The sequence below is a fragment of the Ictalurus furcatus genome, chromosome 11, assembly GCF_023375685.1.
Source record: "Ictalurus furcatus strain D&B chromosome 11, Billie_1.0, whole genome shotgun sequence".
Taxonomy (NCBI): Eukaryota; Metazoa; Chordata; class Actinopteri; order Siluriformes; family Ictaluridae; genus Ictalurus; species Ictalurus furcatus.
This window is the reverse complement of record NC_071265.1, coordinates 7,391,941-7,411,270: the sequence shown is the minus strand read 5'-3', so window position 1 is coordinate 7,411,270 and position 19,330 is coordinate 7,391,941. Positions and strand designations below refer to the sequence as shown.

The 19,330-nt window shown below is 38.4% G+C and overlaps 1 protein-coding gene across 2 annotated transcripts; it reads right to left on the bottom strand.

Annotated features, from left to right (window-relative positions):
- Window positions 1-302: 302 nt before the first annotated feature.
- On the bottom strand, window positions 303-18,448 carry pomgnt1 (protein O-linked mannose N-acetylglucosaminyltransferase 1 (beta 1,2-)). 2 transcript variants are annotated; one of them, XM_053636604.1, is made up of 22 exons: window positions 18,321-18,448; window positions 16,331-16,484; window positions 16,116-16,218; window positions 14,573-14,688; window positions 14,163-14,228; window positions 12,535-12,648; window positions 12,323-12,440; window positions 11,793-11,891; window positions 11,406-11,533; window positions 11,041-11,111; window positions 10,884-10,959; window positions 9,530-9,613; window positions 9,376-9,417; window positions 9,237-9,295; window positions 8,932-9,004; window positions 7,182-7,310; window positions 6,912-7,037; window positions 5,345-5,409; window positions 5,204-5,248; window positions 4,795-4,930; window positions 4,211-4,320; window positions 303-2,813 (listed from the first exon to the last, which is right to left on the bottom strand). In XM_053636604.1, exons 2-22 carry the CDS (start codon window positions 16,448-16,450, stop codon window positions 2,732-2,734), a joined length of 1,962 nt encoding a protein of 653 aa, XP_053492579.1. In that variant the 5' UTR covers window positions 16,451-16,484; window positions 18,321-18,448; the 3' UTR covers window positions 303-2,731. The 2 variants fall into 2 exon arrangements, with proteins under 2 accessions (XP_053492579.1, XP_053492580.1); XM_053636605.1 differs by having other exon boundaries at window positions 16,331-16,481.
- Window positions 18,449-19,330: the final 882 nt, after the last annotated feature.

Below are 19,330 nucleotides of genomic sequence, written 5' to 3'. Positions count from 1 at the left end.
TTTAGACACAACTAAGAAGCATAATGGGAATTTTTACCTTAACCAATATGTTGAAGCAGTTAGTTTCAATATATATCTGTTTACTCTGGAGGTTTTGCAAATAAGGGCAAATATTTATTAAAAAAAAAGCTTAGTGTAAAAGGGCAAATAAAAAAAAAAACATTGTAAAACTTATGGTAAAACTAAAGAACAAAAAAAGCTTAGTGTAAAAGAGCAAAAATAAGACTGTAAAATAGTGAATTAAAAGATTTTAACTTACTCTAAAAGTACAAATTGTAAAACAAGTAATGTGAAACTTACTGTTAAGGGCAAATAAAAAAAACTTACTGTAAAATGCTGAATTAAAAAAGCTTACTGTAAAAAAACATAACTTTTAAAAACTTATTGTATGAGGATGAATAAAAAAACATACTTTATAGGAGCAAATAAAAAGCTTACTGTAAAAAAACAAATTAAAAACTTACTGTAAAAGTATAAATAAAAAATACATACTTTAGAAGAGCAAATAAAAAAATACTTACTGTAAAAGGAAAACGACAACAACAAAAAACCTTACTGTATAGGGCCAGAGTGTTGGACACAACTGTAAGCATAACAGGAACTTTTCTCTTAACTACAATGATGAAGCAGCTAATTTCAAAAGATGTCTATTTACTCCATGTTTCATTTGAGTAAATATCAGCATGACAGTATTAGATTAGTAAAAACTGCAAATCATCCCTCAAAATCTGAATATATACTAAATTTTTCTTAATATGAAGTATGTAAGACAATATACCTGTAAAAATATGGTTATAAAAGCTGACAAGGCTGACTAAGTATCCTTAACTGAAAAAAAAGACATAATACAAAGCAAAAGCTTACAAATATTTAATTTTATTATATATAAAAAAAGTCAACAGCAAAATACAAAACAAAATCCAGTATAGAAAAATCAAGAGGGAAATGTTTAAAGGACTTGAGCACTAGTGGTATCTCCAATGAACTTCCAATAAATCCGTTTGAAACCAAACCTATTGCACATTTTTTGCAAACTAATATTAAGTGGTAAATTCAATACTTCCGGTTGTACCATTAAGATTTATATTGCCAAAAATCCAGTCATGAAATGATTTGAAAACATTATACAAGTCACGTACATTAATATAATAAAATAAATGTCACAATACAGATAAACCAATGAAAGAATTGAGCCTGAAATGATAACATTTTATCAGTGTATAGTGTTGTGCAGACCTACAGTAAGGCTGAACGCATCAAAACCATAACACGACCTCAAGTGACCTCTGACTAATGCAATCATGTTCGATTCCAGATCATGTAGAGGTGATGTTTTCAAGACATCCTTGAACTTCTTTCAGCCTGTAAAAAACGCCTATGGCTACAACATCAATACAAAGACCTGCCAATTCTCCAGTCTGCTAGATGAAGGCATCGTGATACAGCCTTGAACTAGAAAACTCCACCTCAGGCAATGATGTGTACCAGACATTCTCTCTACCAATAATCAACCTCAGGTGATTAATAAATAAAAACACACAACCACCTCTCATCTGAAATGCACGATCAAAAATATGAACTTTTTGTTGTAAAAATATATGCCTATAAAACTTTTTATTCAAAACACTGCTAGAATTAAGTGTAATGATTTCACTGACCAAAAGATAAAACTCCCAACACTTTATTTCAGGGTGCTGTTCATAGGGCTACATAACACCTCCACAGGTGCTTCATGACAACCCTACATACATATATAATTTGACAGGCATCAACTGTCATAAAGAGAGCCTTCCTCAATTTTTCTTCAAAGTCAAGCGACATATTTGTTGACATAACGACACTTGGTAGCTCGACGTACTTCCGATATGTCAGAGTGACAGAATGGTGATGATGTAACATAGCTTGAATCTCATAATTCAGCTTGTAAGAGTTTTATGAATGCCTACGGCAATAATGTCAGATTTATGTGCATTTTCTTTGATAGTTGATGAGTGAATCACTGTTATGGGGCTGTGACATACAAAAAGTACTCCAAGCTATGAAGTCATTAGCCTGGATAGTGTCATTACACAATGTCACCTGACGTCAAGATGTCAACTTCATATCAAGATTGGCATAATTAGCCATTAAATAGACATAGCTTATGGCTTATTATAGAAATAGCTTATGGCATTTACAAATAGCGGATCCCTTTTTAGCATTTGAGTATTTATGCAGGTCAGTTATCATGAAGGACTCATGAAGGCTACACGTAGCCCTATAAACACCACTCTTAAATGTTGCTAACAACCTCAACTAGCTTGATACTGCCAAAATAAATAGACATAAGTTAAAATGTATATACAGTACAACCAAAAGCAGTCAGTAGTGTTTAAAAATCAGATTCATTGCATCCTTTCTTGTCCGCTTTTCCTATTCATAACTATTCTAACAAGTAAAACATCCCTTTTACCCATTACTTCATCAGATGACATGCTTCTTTCAGAAAGAGCATTGCCATTTTCCCATTAGACTGGAAGAACTACTCTACTCACCATTTGCATTTTCCTCACTCACATAACGCAAGAGCTTCTAGTCGACACAGGCAGCATGTATCAGAGGATGCTCCGGTAGAGAAGCTGTAGCAGCTGTAGCAGCTTACGCTGTGGCCTGAAGGCAGAAGGTTCTCTCAGCGCAGGCCTAGTGCAAGTGGGACCCTTTGTTTAATGAGACCTGTTCAACTGCAGCTGCTCTACATCTGCTCCACAGGGGCTGCCTCGTCTTTAGGTGGAGGCTCCAGGTGAATAGGGGTAACATGGGCAGGCTTCCGAGTGCTGTAGGGGATATGTTATGTTTGTGAGGTCTACAAAACACAGCTTCAGAGACACACAGAGCAGCAAAAGAGGCACAGTTACAATCAAAATGATTCAACTCCATTGCAAATCAGGTTTACTGTCATAATTTACAGACTTTCAGCTGTTTGCAATGAACAAATCAAACGAAAGCAATTGAAATAGTTCAACACAACGAATGCTTCAAGTGGTTTCCCCAAATTCAACTGAAAATGCAACTTATAATGATTTCTGCAGTTTGAAAATTATTCGACCCCCTGAATAGAATCCCTGACAACAGCACATATATGATAAACAAGTGTTGTCTCAAACACACCTGATGCAACTAATCAAGGGCTTCATTATTTGCACCAGGTGTGCTTGAGCTGGAACACATGAAATTGCTGAATTGGCTAGGGGCAAAATTTTTTTGAAATACCTGAACTGGCTAGGGGCAGAAAATACCATATACTATCAACAGCTATAACCAGATTTCTGAGAAGGCAGGTTGTGAAAAACCCTGGAGGGACTGCAAAAGACCTGCAGCAAGACTTGGTGGTAACAGGTACTGAGGTTTCAGTGAGCACAGTAAGGTGCGTACTAAACGCAGAAGATGTCCGTGCCAGAACTCCAAGACGTACACCACTACTGACCCAAAAGCACAAGAAAAGTCACTCAAAATCATATAAATAAACCACAGAAGTTTTGGGATTCTGTTCTGTGGAGTGATGAAACAAAACTTTTCGACATGATGGATCAGCGGTATGTCTGGAGGAAGAAGAAGGAAGAAAGAACATTCTGTTCACAGTCAAGCATGGTGGTGGCTCGGTGATGCTCTGGGGCTGCTTTGCATCCTCTGGCACTGGAAACCTGCAGCATGTGGAAGGCAAGATGGATTCATTGAAGTATCAGGAAATCCTAGGAAAAAACCTCATGCCGTCTGTGAAGAAGCCATCACCCCCATGAACCCCATAGAAAATCTCTGTTGGGATTTGAAGAAGGCGGTTGCAGCACGCAAACCCAAGAATATTACTGAACTGGAGGCCATTGCTCATGAGGAATGGGCTAAGATTCCTCAGGAACGCTGCCAGAAGCTGGTGTATGGCTATGCATCTCATTTGTAGCAAGTCATAACTGCAAAAGGGTGCTCTACTAAGTACTAAAGATGCTTGCCATGAAGGAGCTGAATAATTTTGAAACTAGAGAAATCATTATAAGTTGCATTTTCAGTTGAATTTGTGGAAACCACTTGAAGCATTCGTTGTGTTGAACTATTCTAATTGCTTTTGTTTGACTTGTTCATTGCAAACAGCTGGAAGTCTGTAAATTTTGACAATAAACCTGATTTGCAATGGGGGTTGAATAATTTTGATTGCAACTGTATGGGATGGATGACTTACGAGTAAGGCGAGATTGGAACAGCTACAACAAGGACATGGTTTTTCTTTCTGAAGAGCCTCCAGAGGCCTCTGTGATAGCCTCGCACGTCTAGGTCCCACACATGCAGGCACTATAGTTGGAGAACACAAAATTCAATCTCCATTCCTTTATTTGTACTGGTAACATCTCTGAGCCACCACTAGAGGTCAGTATGCATCATGCAATGTGATGATTTCATTTGATCACTTCTACCTTTTAAAAACATACATAAAAATTATTGAATGTTTAACGGGAAATGCATAAAACATTTACAAAACAGAATGCTAATAAAAAAGTACACTGAGGGGAAAAAAGTACATTACAAAACGACAGATTACAAAGACAAAATAAAAAAATTCAGTGCCCATGTGTATTTTGTGCTTGGATTGTATCAAGTGTCCTGATGAATTCCTATTGTACACACAGACTTTTCAATATAAATCTTTTAACATGCTATTAAAACACCAAACCTAACTGTTTTCTCCAAGTTCAATACTAAAAGCAATATTTTTCTTTTGCCACATGAGCTGATCTTTTACACTTCATTAATAAATGTCAGTCGTACCTTGGCCAGTTCAGTCCATGTGCTCGTGTCCGTCTCCTGCTCCATCTTGATGAACATGACGTAGGTCTTTCCTTCTGTGTCCGGGATGAACGAGTCTTCACATGGGTTCTTGCCGTGATCTAGAACTTCTGCCTCACTGCAGTTAAACAAAACTGATATGAAATCTCTCAGGTGCCATGCTGAACTATTTCTTACATTAATATTGGCAATTACAACAGGTGTTTCTCCTTAACAGGTCATATAGTGTATGCATTGAATATAAGACAAAAAATAACAAATTGCAGTAAAAAAAAAAAAAAGGTGAAAAATGATGACAAAAATAAAAGTAAAAAAAAAATAAATAAAAAAAATCACTGACATACGGTTGTTTATTCTGAAGCAACCTGTTAATAAGACAAATTGGATTTACCGTAACAGATTCTGGATCTCTACTTCATAGGCATCTTTCGTCAAGCTATTAACACAAATGTAGAACAATTCAATTAAATGAAAAAGAAAAAAAAAAAAAAGTTTGCTTTACTTATAGTTGACAGCTGAATCTCATACATACCCATCAACATTTTTCAACTGAACATTTGGGACGGTGTTAAACTTATGCTTCTTAAAGTATACTTCCTGCACAGAAAAAAAAGAGAATGTTAAAATATGCATAATCACTCAATTTCTAGCTTTAATTGAATTTGTCTTCCAAAAAAAAAAACCCAATAAAATGGCAATATTTGAATTAGGACTGCAGCAATTAATTGCCAAAATAGCTAAACGGAATCTAATCTTCTTTATAGATTAGGATCGATTAGCTCATAATTAGTTAAACTTCTTTGTTAACCTAACATCACTGATCAATATTGACAAACACCACAATGTCTTTTTTTTTATTATTTATTTTTTACATGTAATATATTTTGTAATGCTTCTTGTGTCATGAAGTCACTATCATGCTTTTGGTTTACATCAAAGGTGCTGGGAGTCAATCCCAGAGTCGATTCCCTGATTCAAAGCATTGAAAACAGAGTCAAAAGCTCAAAGCTTTGGAGTCAGATCCACAAACCAAAAATTAATCACGGCATGCAAACACGGCAAATATGCGAATGCTAAATTAATTTTGCTTGCTAAGTGCGTCAGTTAGTGAGACAGCCAGTAGATACTGTGCTTTATCTTTAATTTGACAGGTTGGATTTGGTACAAATCAGGGCCCGAAATGCAGCTCAGACCCAGTCCCAGCAATTCAGACCATATTGGTCACACTGACATACGGTATAATTGAAAAAAGTGCATGGAACCAGCAAAATAAATAAATAAATAAATAAATAAATGAAGTGAATTTCATTTCATTACATTAGTTTGGGTGTTTGATTTGAAAGACTGATCTACTAAATACTTACTAATATTCTCATGCCATGACAGGTTGTTTGATAAAAGAGCTGCAATATTGTTTTGTCGTTAGTGACCTGTTAGTTAATTTCCGCTGAAGGAACTCGTTACGGATTTAGAAAGCATACAGAAAAGATGTTGCCGAATTACTGGAGCTCCCTCTACACGTTTTCAGACCTTGGAGGAGAGAAGAGATGAAGCAGCATGCAGAGAGTTTTAAACGACATCTGCAAGAACCAACCGGTCCATTGCATGTATGGACTGCATAACAAAAGGGACATTAGCATTAGCATTGCTACTAGCAGGACAGCTAGACATCAGAAGTCATTTTTTGGCAAGGGCATACAAGCTGTATATTACTTAAAAAGGTATGTTATATTGCATTGTACCTTGTACTGTATATTGCATTTGTTGTTGTTGGAATAAGATGTCACTGTCCCAGGAGTAAGTTGTAATGCAGCATGTATTTTATGTGTGCCTTGCTATGTATACAAATTGCTTGCAGTAATAATAAACTTTCACTTAAGCCTAGATTAGAAATAGAAATGCTAGAAAGAAAGATATTTATTTTTCAACAAAATATATTTTGATATTCATCATATTTTCAAAATAACTCAACTATTAAAACTATATAGAGAGAGATTATTAACTATTATCAAAATAATAGTTAGTTGCAGCCCTAACTCTAAGTGCAGGTTCTGTAGATGATCATCAACCTACTAGCGATGACCAAAATTGTTACTCACATGGAAGTAACCGTTCATGTTGAGGCCAACGATGCCAAAGTGATAGGAGCGGGAGACATCGGGAATTATGCACTCTCTTCCCTTCCTCTGCTCTGGCATGCGCATCCACATATCCCAGTCCCACAACTACCAGAAAGGAATCACACATGGACATGAAGAGTGTGTGAAATGAGCATGTCTCTTGGTAGGCGTATTGTGTAGCAGGATTTATTCACCTCTATACCTAAAACAAAATCAAGAAAATTTATGGTCTAAATGTAGCATTCGGACCTTCTCAGGAGTGGGCCATTTGGGTTCTAGTTCATCCTTGTAGAGGCTCTTTTTGAGCACCCAGCCCAGGCCGGGCATACTCTCCACCCTGTAAAGCAGTGACGGGTCCTCTGCTGTGTGCTCATAACCCTAAAAACAAAGAGATCAAACACACTGCTTTAGTACAGTATTAAAACATCATGTTTTAGTAACAATCGTATGAATTCTAATCTTGACCATGCGTTGTACAATAATAGCTGTTCCACTGGACAGTGGGGTATGGCATGGAGCAGTGATAAATACATGATCCCACATTGTGTTTTTCTTTCAAATGCCAAGTGAGCCATACAGTAAATAAGAATCTGTCCTGAATTTGGTTAGCCTTCTTACTAAGGTACCAAAAGCACTGAATATGAAGAATTGTGTATAACTATCCATAACAGTGCTGCTAAAGGGAGTCAATCACATAAGACTCAATCCTGATGAGAACAGTGGATCTGTTCTTGGACTGTTAGATCTTTCTGCTGATCATTCTATGCTACTTGACAGACTTGAGAAAGTGGGTTGGACTGTCAGAGAATGTCCTTAAATGGTTTTGTTGTTACTCGTTGTGTAATTCGTGTAACTCTCTGCGATCGTGTTTCTAAAAAAAAAAACCCGCATTATTCTGTATAGTTTTTCCACACTTATCCATAATCTGTCCTGTTGTTTGCTGGCACGGGGTGAAATCATGAAGAAATATGGTGTACAGGCCGCAGCAGGCAGAATTGCAGCAGGTACATGCAAAAGAGTACATATTACACCAATCCTGGGGACATTATATTGGCTCCAAGTCTCTTTTAGCATAGATTATGAAGTACTGCTACTAGATTTTAAAGCTCTATCATACATTATGGCTTGTCTGTCTCTATATGTTCCAAACTGTTCACCAAGATATAGTACTGCAGGCTTGCTCAGTGCACGCAAAGTCAACAAACTAAATGTGACAAAGAAGCCTTCTGCTTTTATGTCCCTAAATTTTTTTTATTATTTACCGAGATCAGAATGAATGGAATTAATGCATTACTTTAAAATTCAGCTAGAGACACTTTTTATACTTTATATTTAAACTTTACATTTTACACATAAAATTTTACATACACTCTTTTTTTTCTTTCTCTATTTTCATGACTCATTCTGTTTTTATTTCCTCTTATTCTCGTTTTGCTCCTGTAGTGTCTGATAACATAACCGTCAAATGTAAAGAAAACAGAAAGTCCTTGCTGTCTTGTTTTTAAATAAATCTAAATACAGATGCATTTGAAGAAGAAGAAGAAGAAGAAGAAGAAGAAGCCTTTGTCAGTCACGTATACAATGTGTACATATGAAATTCTTTTCTCTGCATATCCCAGCTTGGTAGGAAGCTGGAGTCAGAGCACAGCCATGATACGGCGCCCTTGGAGCACCGGATCCTAACCCTAACCCTAGGGTTAAGGGCCTTGCTCAAGGGGCCAGCAGTGGTAGCTTGGCGATGCTGGGGCTTGAACATCTGATCAGTAACCCAGAGCGTTATCCGTTGAACCACCACTGCTGAGTTGTAATATTTATCCACTCACATTATTCTCATGTCATTATGAGATGGGGAAACAGGTTCAGATAGTACAGGGTACAAATAATTCTGAATTTAGACTAATACAGCACTGTATGTTTACCACACTGTCCAGTAAAAAGTGCTATTATTGCTCTTGTACACAATATATTATAAAGACCAGACTATTACTGTAATACTCACCTGATCGTTCCAAGCCGATATGCAATAAATGCTCTCATCTTCATTAAGCAAATGAATGGTCTGACTGAGAAAGCTACAGAAAAATTGACGGTTACAAACAATTGCCACTTAAAACAACTACAATAAATATGCCAACAATTGACAAGGCATAGTTTTGATCATTAGATGTTTATCGTTTCTTCTCTGCGAGTATAAATACTTAAACAAATTCCTATCTGCAATCATGGCTGTAACTCTTTCTGTTGGAGCTTGCTGCCCTCTAGTGAACATGACCATGTGCTGCAAACATTATTATGCTTACAAACCTGTAGAAATCGATGGAAATATCCAGATCTTCCTCCAGGACAATGGCAAAGTTTGCATCCTAAAAATCAACAAGGATTTGTCAAAGCAATAAACATGCAAACTGTTCTAACAGATGTCATGGTTTTAAATCCTACTCACCGGATGGAGATTGAAAGTTGCAGTTAAACTGGCTTTGTAGTGCTATGACAAAAGTCAATTGTGAATAAATTATTGCTCTGCAATATCCATCAAGACTTCTTTCATTCTGTTATTCTGTTATAGGATATAAAACAGTACAGGTCTGATAAATCACCTGGGACACACGGGCATTTTTAATGCTAATGGGTGTGTGCTGAACTCCTTTAAGCCCGAACAGCTCCACCACATCCATAGGCTCCTATATAATAAAGAATTAGGGAAAATCAGAGTTTGAAAAAACCTTTATAAAAAGATACAGTCTTTATTAAATCTTAAAGAGATTAAGAATAACAAAGTACAATACATTTTATTTATTTTTTTTTACTGTATTTAAGTAGTTTTCCCTTTACGTAATACATTTCAAAAGAAACATTTCTACTTTCTACTCACTACATTTTCAAATACTACATCACAATATTTCTGTAATCATATATCTGTAAAGTCATAAGGTGACTTAAGATCTGAAAGGTTCACGGAGTCGATCTAAATTCCGAACAAATCTCAATTTTAACAGAAGTGACAACAAGAATGAGACGTATCACAGTAATCTGTCCGGTGCTGTACATAATTTGTATTTACTTTTTCTTTCTTTCTTTATTATATTTTCATACTAGCTAACATTTGAGAGAATATTAGCTAATGTTTCCTCATGTTCCTTGGTGAAAGAGCCATATCACACTGCAGCTGTAATCTGGTTTCCCACTAAAGTTAAGCCTGGCCACTACCTGGATGGAAGACCTCCTGGGGAAAACTAAGGTTGCTGATGGAAGTGGTGTTAGGGAGGCCTTGTGGTCTGTGTTGGCCTACTGCCCCGGTATAGTGACAGTACCGTCTTTCGGATGAGACGTTAAACCGAGGTCGTGACTCTCTGTGGTCATTAAAAATCCCAGGATGCTTTTGTTAAAAGAGTAGGGGTATAACCCCGGTGTCCTGGCAAAATTCCTCCATTGGCCCTTTTCTATCATGGCCCCCTAATAATCCCCATCTCTGAATTGGCTACATCACTCTCTCCTCTCCACTAACAGCTTGTGTGTGGTGGGCGTTCTGGTGCACTATGGCTGCCGTCGCATCATCCAGATGGATGCTACACACTGGTGGTGGTTGAGGAGATCCCCCCACCCCAATGTAAAGCATTACCATCAGTAACTGAAATCATTGCATGATATGAGGCAGACATTGTCTTTTGTGACTCTTTCTTCAGGTTTTGCTTTAATACTAGAACTTATGTAATGGTTAGCACTCTGGACTTTGACCGCATTTTTTTCTTTCTCTAATTTCCCCTTGGGATCAATAACGCGTCATCTTATCTTTTCTGTTTTCATTTGACAAATGAATTTGAAGCTGTCCCCATTCAGTTATGACTTTGGACTTCTACGCAAGTACTTTTCCTTAATCTGACCTCAATTCATTTAAGCGCGAAGGGATGAAATGAAGAAAGGCAAATGTAGAGAAGACAAGCGAAAGCGTACCTCATAATAACCATCAATAAAAACAGTGATCATTTGTGGGTTCACACCATGGGAGGACAGGAGGGAGCGCAGCATTCTGCAGATAAAAACAGTGCAGCTTATTTCTCAGAAATACTGCACCTTGCATTAGGAAAACAGGACTGTATTCACTACTAACCTGTAGAGATAGTTTGGTCTATTCCCTGCGATGACAGCAACTGGGATGTTGTAGACATTATTGTTGGGAAGCTAAACAAAATAACAAAAAAGAAAAAAGCACTTAAACTCATCATATTCCGTTGTTTGTGTATACACAATAAATCAATGCATAATACAGTATATATTAATTCTCCAAACAAAATAAAATGTGAATATATATATACACTCAAATAAATATATATATATATATATATATATATATATATATATATATATATATATATAAACCATTCACATGGTGAAATTAGGATTTACTATACATAATTTTTTTTCTTAAATTCCTATAATCCAAATAAGACACTGAACAATGCAGTATGTTCTTACTGGCTCTGGGTTGAACTCTATTGGCGCTGGATCCTTGCAACTGCAGATGCTGCCATAACCCTCCACTTTACTGCAGAAGAGTTTCCTCCTTCGGTTCAGCTCTGTGTCTGCCCAGTGGCACTCTGCCTCTGTATAATGACACAGACAGACGTGCTGATAAAGTACTGGGATAAATGTTGCGGGCTGACCATCATCGTGTTTACTCTCTTCACCAACATGCAGCTCAAAGACAGCTAAGACACAAAATAACCTGTCCAGTGGCTGAACCTTTAAACTTGGCCATGATGTTCAGGTACTGTACGTTACCAAACCCTAATAGAAGTGGCACTAATGATTAGCACTGAAAGACAAGAAACACGGAATCAGACAAATGAGGCATGTCTGTACCTTCAGCTGCTGTGAGCTGAACCTCCGTCTTCAGCAGCACAGGATCTCCCCAGGTGGAGAGAGCAGGTGATTTTGAGTGTTTCTCCCCATACACCTGACCTAAGAACACAGTTTCAACATGTTGCGACTCCGAACGCTTCAGTAAAAAATGAAAGCATGTGTAATACTCCTAACACAGTGGGCATGATCCTTTTCACATTAACGTTGCGTACATAATAGTCCAAGGTTTTGTTTTAGCGCCCCTGACAAAAAGCCACCGAGTCATTGGACAACTTTTTAGGTATGAGATGAGTTCTGTCTTCACATCGAACGTTAAAAAAGAAAGATATTTCTCAAATCATTCAAAAGGTATGGGTTTTGTATTAAACAGCCTTTGATAAATTGATATATGGTCAGGAAAATTTCCTAAACATTAATACTTGAAATTTTTTGATAATAGATTCAAAACACTTGGATGTGAATTAAATAAAGTAATGATAAAGCCCAAAGCACCGTGTTGTGTTTGAGTGTTACAAATGATGCATTCCTACCTCCTTTTTTCACAACCAGAGTCCACATGTCTCTCCAGCTAAGAGTAGCAGCCACTTGACTGCCCAGTCCCTTCAACAAGTTCTTGGCAGCATCTTTCAAATGGAAGGTTCCCTCATCCTGAGTACAGCACACGGGACACATCAATCAGCGATCAAACTACCACACATATTATATATCCAAGAGGGGAAAAAAATGAATGTTTGAGGTTGACCTTGATGGTGAAGATTAGGACTCTGCCACGAGTGACCATGTTGAGAAAGAGGATCATAGCTTCATCCTCATGGGGTGAGTAGGTATCAAACACTCGCTTAGCCATTACATGGCCCTGTGCAGGGAAGACAAGACATTACTTGTTTCTATCATATATAGGTACATCTCAAAAAATTTTAATATTGTGGAAAAGTTCATTTTTTTCCGTAATTTAATTCAAAAAGTGGAACTTTCATATATTGTACATTGCACATGATTCATTACACATAAAGTGAAATATCTCAAGCCTTTTTTTTTGTTTTAATCTTGATGATTACTGCTTACAGCTCATGGAAATCAAAAATCCAGTATCTATTTGGAAATCAAGGTCCCAGAGTCTGGAGGAAGAGTGGAGAGGCACAGAATCCAAGTTGCTTGAAGTCCAGTGTGAAGTTTCCACAGTCAGTGATGATTTGGGAGCCATGTCATCTGCTGGTGTTGGTCCACTGTGTTTTCTCAAGTCGAGAGTCGATGCAGCGTCTAACAGGAGATTTTAGAGAATTTCATGCTTCCATCTGCTGACAAGCTTTATGGAGATGCTGATTTCCTTTTCCAGCAGGACTTGGCACCTGCCCACAGTGCCAAAACGACTAGTAACTGGTTTCCTGACCATGGTATTACTGTGCGTATGTGTGTATGATTAGCCAGCCGACTCGCCTGACCCGAACCCCATAGAGAATCTATGAAACACCAGACCCGACAATACAGACGATCTGAAGGCCTCCATCAAAGCAACCTGCGCTTCCATAACAAACACCTCAGCAGCTCCACAGACTGACTGCCTCCATGTCCCATGTCCATGTCATTGTCTCCACGCCGCATTGATGCAGTAATTCATGCAAAAGTATTAAAGCCCTGACCAAGTATTCAGTGCATAAATTAACATACTTTTCAGAAGGTCGACATTTCTGTATTATAAATTCTTTATTCTAATATGTTTCGATACTGGATTTTTGATTTAGATCTAGAATATATGAAACTTCCACTTTTTGAATTAAATTACGGAAAAATTTTAACTTTTCCACGATATTCAAATTTTTTGAGATGCGCCTGTATATATAATATCGGTATATTCAGGACACACAGGAATCACTATATAGTAACTGTAAAGATGCACCGATTTAATACTGAGTACTGGGATTGGGCTCGATACTATACAAGCGCTAGAATTTTTCATGTTTTAGACTAGTTTTAATTATTTACCCAAAGTAACCTTCCCTTGTGAGTAATATTTAGCTCCTCAGTTCCTTTAATCTTCAACTTTTCTTGTTTATGTCTCAAATGCCTTCTTCAACTGAGTCACTGAACGTACTCACTACATAGGGTCTAACATGCTATTTCCATTGAATATCACTTATAGAACAGAGATCTTGAGAGATGAGGAAAGTGATGCATGATTCCAAAGACACTTGAACATAAAATGACAAGTATTTATATTTGTACAACAAGCAGCTAAAAGTCATTAAAGCCTTGGAAATATAATAGGCTTAACAGGAGTCCTGTGTGCTGCTATGGTTTGACATTTTAATGTAAAGTACGCGACTGGACTGTTTTTCTGGCAGGTTAAAGAAAGTCTTAAGCTCTACTTACAGTAGCCTGATTAAGCACGATGACGTGTATGCCTCTTCCCTGCTCCCGCATCTCGTCCTCCAATACCTGAAGAAAGCAGCCCAAAATAATCCGATTATTGCCGTAAAAGTACATTTGTACATCACAGTAACATTTTTCATCAAGCCCAAAAATCGCTAATAGATTATCTGAAGTTAAACAAACACGTCTGGGAAAAATGACCGATCCACTTAAACTACTGTCACAAATTGTGGGCTCTTACAAACGCCCAGCGTAGATGTAACAGAATTTGGGGTAGTAGCATGTGAACTGAATCTTAGCTGACAAGCACAAGAAAAAAAAAAAACTATTTCAGGATGAAAAGAACTGTCAGGAAACAACAACAACAACAAAAAAAGAGTAGAAAGGGTTCAACAGGAAGAATTACTCACTGTGGTACCGTCCACTGCCACGTACACCTTTGAGCGACTGGAGTACACCTCGATGTCCAACACCTTGCGTCCGCTGGCCGGTCTTCGCGGCGTTTCCATGTTGGCCAAGGCATCATCTGAGTAATAAATGATAAGTATAGCATTCTGTTTAAGAAATATGATCAGGAGAGTTTATGTGTCACAGGAAGCTGACAAAAACACTGAAATCTACACTGCCTGAAACCTAACTCAGTCCTTTATCTAACAAATTTTACTTGACCTGATGAAATAACAGCATGACCCTCAAGATGGCCAAGAAGGTTTAACCATGGCGAAAGTGGAAAGAGGGATTTATAAGTGGTATTGGAACACAGCCAAGGAAATAGTGATCCATTAGTGACAAACACATTTTAAGTAACGTACTGTTATATTGGATTACTATCCACTATACACCACTAAATAAATACTCTGAGCATTTTCAACCTAATCGCTACCTACTGCATCTGTAGCATGTCTGCGATTACCACAGGTAAGAAACTGAACACAGTTCCTGCTCCGAAAAAAAGAACAGAAAACCTCTTTACTCAAAACTCATTTTAATGGACGTCTAATAGACAATGCTGAATTACGCTGGAAAAACCATCCATCCATCCATCCATCCATCTTCTATACTGCTTATCCTTACTGGGTCGCGGGGAACCTGGAGCCTATCCCAGGGAGCATCGGGCACAAGGCAGGGTATGGATGGGGTGCCAATCCATCGCAGGGCACAATCACATACACCCATTCATAGACTACGGACACTTTGGACATGCCAATCAGACTACCATGCATGTCTTTGGACTGGGGGAGGAAACCGGAGTACCCGGAGGAAAACCCCCACAGCACGGGGAGAACATGCAAACTCCGAGGTGTGAGGCGAACGTGCTAACCACAAAGCCACCGTGCGCCCACACTTGGAAAACATTTATGCAAAACATAAATCGTTCATACAGTCAGCGGTATTTTATTAAGATTTAAATGTGTATCATTCATCCTTTCAGAAATAGGATTAGGTTTTCATAGCGAAGTGCGTGTGTGTTTATCAGTGGAGTTCTGTTACCAACCCGAAGATGATTATTTTCCTAGAACGGAATGTGACAAAAGTATTTATTAGTCATTTGCCAGGGCGCATGGTGGCTTAGTGGTTAGGACGTTCGCCTCACACCTCCAGGGTCCGAGTCCCGCCGGGGCCATGTGTGTGCGGAGTTTGCATGTCCTCCCCGTGCTGCAGGGGGTTTCCTCCGGGTACTCCAGTTTCCTCCCCCAGTCCAAAGACATGCATGGTAGGCTGATTGGCATTTCCAAAAAGTGTCCGTAGTCTATGAATGGGTGTATGTGATTGTGCCCTGCGATGGATTGGCACCCCATCCATACCCTACCTTATCTCGGTTCAAGCAAGCGTGTCAAAATCATTGTCTGTGGTTATCGCATTTACTACAGATGTGCTACAGATGTTGATACACCCTGGAGTATTCATTTGAGTGTCAAGCCTGACCCAAAAGTAGTCCACCCTGAAGAGTACCGTAATCTGGAGCAGGATCTTCTTCACTCGCTGCTCTCCTTGTTTCCAGAATAAGTTTGATGTTCACAATTACAGTAATGAACAAGAATAGGACTGCACCGCCCTGAGGACACAGAAATCACAAAAACTCACCCCAAAATCACACTGCAACAGTGCTAAATGACGCATTCATGTTAAACATTATACATGTTACTGATGGAAGCGAAGGAGGTTACCTGGCAAATTCGGCGGAGAGCTCGTTTGTTGGTGAACTTGTATTTCCAGGTAAGGTAGAGGCTGCGCTGCTGTCGAGGGATGAAGGGCTTGGCTCGGGGGTTCGGGGTCCAGGAGTCCATTATCCCCGAAACTCACTGCCCACTGCTGCTGCTACTGAGGGCCAAAAGGACACCAGAGAAACTATTATTTATGTACGCATTAATTCACTTTCTCATGAATTAGCAGTCATCCAGCTTTAACACAGCTGATAATCAGGGATCTGAGAATTTGACTCAAGTGGTGTTTAAAGGTGAAATGGGAACCTCTGCAGCGCTATGACCGTTTAAGTGTATATATGTACAAAATAATAGACATAAAAGGCATGCTGCTATAGAAGAATAATCAATGAATGGAGTGTGGCGTTATTGTTACCACCCCGAAGATCATTTTCCAATAACAGCAGGTCCTGTGTTGTGTTTTATTCCTCTTATACCGCAGAAAATTTGCCAGCGATTAAAACTCATATTTATTAAAAGGATGATACATCAGATTTCTCATTCATTTGTAGTTACATTTAATGCTGCAGAAGCAAGTTAGTTCCTGTTATCACGTACGTTATCGCAGCTATAAATCGTCATTGCTTCTCTTTAAAGTCCCCGTGAAGTGCCTTGAAACACGCAGCGTTATTCAATGTGTTCACATAATTGCCACTCAGTACGTTTACACACACAACAATAATACGATATTAACCCGATTAAGACGATACTCTGATTAAGAAACTAGCATGTAAACAGCGATTTCTGATGACCTTAATCCGACTAAAGTCACACTCGAAGTAAACACAAATCGAATTAAGATGTGTGGAGTATTCTTGTTATAATCGCATTATAGACATGTACACACCTTAATCACACTATTAACGTCGTGTGAGTGTTTTCACCGGATTTTGTGACAGGACACATACACACATGGCAGTGCTCAACTGTTTGACGGTAAACAAGAGAGCACGGCTGCGGCGGAAACCGCGTACTTACCTACTATATAGTAGGAGAAATACATGTGTATATGGTAGGAGAAATACATGCATTTCAGCTACTATACAGTAGGTAAGTACGCGGTTTGGGACGCAGCCCACGGCTTCAAGCAGTCATTTAACCAATTCAAGTCAATTAACCGCACTTGAAGTGTTCGTAAAATTAAAAATAAAAACGCCCAAAACTGTTTACAGAACCATAACGAAGATGAACTGTATGATGATACGTGAAATTCTGGAGGGAACGTCAGACGGCATGGCGCGGTGACGTAATGACGTGTGCCGTTAATTGCTCTATGTTCTATAACATGTAAAACAGGAACATGAAAGGGATATTCTAAAAGCGACTCATGTAAACACCTTAATCAGAATAAGGTCAATAATTAGATTATTGCTGTCCATGTAAACGTAGTCACTGAGACAAGAAGTCAGGGCAGGACAAAGTGAGTGGCTCACTCAGTGAGCTGAGTGTTAGAAAGCAGTGACACTGGAGACTCCTTCCAAAAATTCTAAATAAACGCCTCCTCGTCGAGAACTTCCCATATCAGCGCTTACACACACTTTTAATCGGTTTATGCAAAGCAACCGCTATCGGAATAAAAACAGATCTGAATGAGCGGATTAATATACCCCTGTGATTCGCCTTGGAGCCGGAACACCTTCTGACCAATCAGAATCGAGAATTCAACAGCGCTGTGTTAGAAAGCGATAACTCAAGTTCCTAACATTCCTGAACTGTTACCTGCATTTCACTGAACTTTACTTCTCTGTTTGAATGAAATATATAAACAGGCCCAAAGTACATGATGCACAGCTATACAACATTATGCAATTATACGATTTTATAGCACAAAAACAAAGACTTTCTTTCGGTGTAGCTAACTGTTGTAGTAAAGGTAACGTTAACGAGCTTTCCACCGTTACACAACGGCTAAGTAAACATTAATAATGGTGTATGTTATACTGAAAGCGTTTACCTTTTCTGCAGGTTATGTGTCAGCCATGTTCAGACAGACTGTTTTATATTACATTTCATAACCCTTGCCGTTAGCAGCTAAACGCTGGATGTACAAGAATGAAGACAGCAAATGTTATTAAAGCTACAATGGCGGCTGCGTGTACTGTTTCCATAATAAAAGTCCTGAGTTTCGAGCTTGGAGTTTGTAATTATATATATATATATATATATATATATATATATATATATATATATATATATATATATATATATATATATATAATTTAAATGTTAAATGACGTAAAGACAAATGCACTAAAGGTATTATACACTTTTATATTATCCCCTCCCTCACTTTACATAGGTGAAATATTTTCTTTGCAAATATAAAATATAAAAATATCCCTAAATCAGTAAGAGCTCAGTTCAGTTTGAGAGTGGAACTGTGATCCAACCATCTTCTATACCGCTTTATCCTTTTCAGGGCCAAAGTGACCCTGGAACCTATCCCAGGGAGCATGGGGCACAAGGCGGGGTACACCCTGGACAGGGTGCACAATCACATACACACTCACACACCCATTCATACACTACGGACACTTTGGACATGCCAATCAGCCTACCATGCGTGTCTTTGGGCTGGGGAAGGAAACCGGAGTACTCGGAGGAAACCCCTGCAGCACGCGAAGGGAGAACACAGGGCCACGGTGGGAATCGAACCCTGGAGGTGTGAGGCGAACGTGCTAACCACTAAGCCACCGTACGTCCTGGAACTGTGATATTTAAAGATAAAATCTACCTAGATAAAAACTTGCCAATGTAGTCAGTACCCATGGTTAGATTATTTTCGGCTCATTCAAGCATTTCCCTCCCTACTTAAAAATTCTGCTTGGTCTAACCTGCTACTAAAACACAGGCCGAGCTAATGATACTAATGCTGCATCATAGAAAACTTATTTAGTCAGAAAATAACACAACAGTGAAGCAGTGAGCAAATCTCAAATATTTATTAATGCAATTTGAAAACAT

What these genes read in the sequence shown, in the direction of transcription:
- pomgnt1 (XM_053636604.1), bottom strand. Translation starts at nt 16,450, where the DNA reads ATGGACTCCTGGACCCCGAACCCCCGAGCCAAGCCCTTCATCCCTCGA. An exon ending in TGGCAGTGGACGGTACCACA is followed by an intron (nt 14,229 to 14,572) that starts GTGAGTAATTCT and finishes TGCTTTCTTCAG; the next exon opens with GTATTGGAGGACGAGATGCG. An exon ending in ATTTCCATCGATTTCTACAG is followed by an intron (nt 9,005 to 9,236) that starts GTTTGTAAGCAT and finishes ATTTTTCTGTAG; the next exon opens with CTTTCTCAGTCAGACCATTC.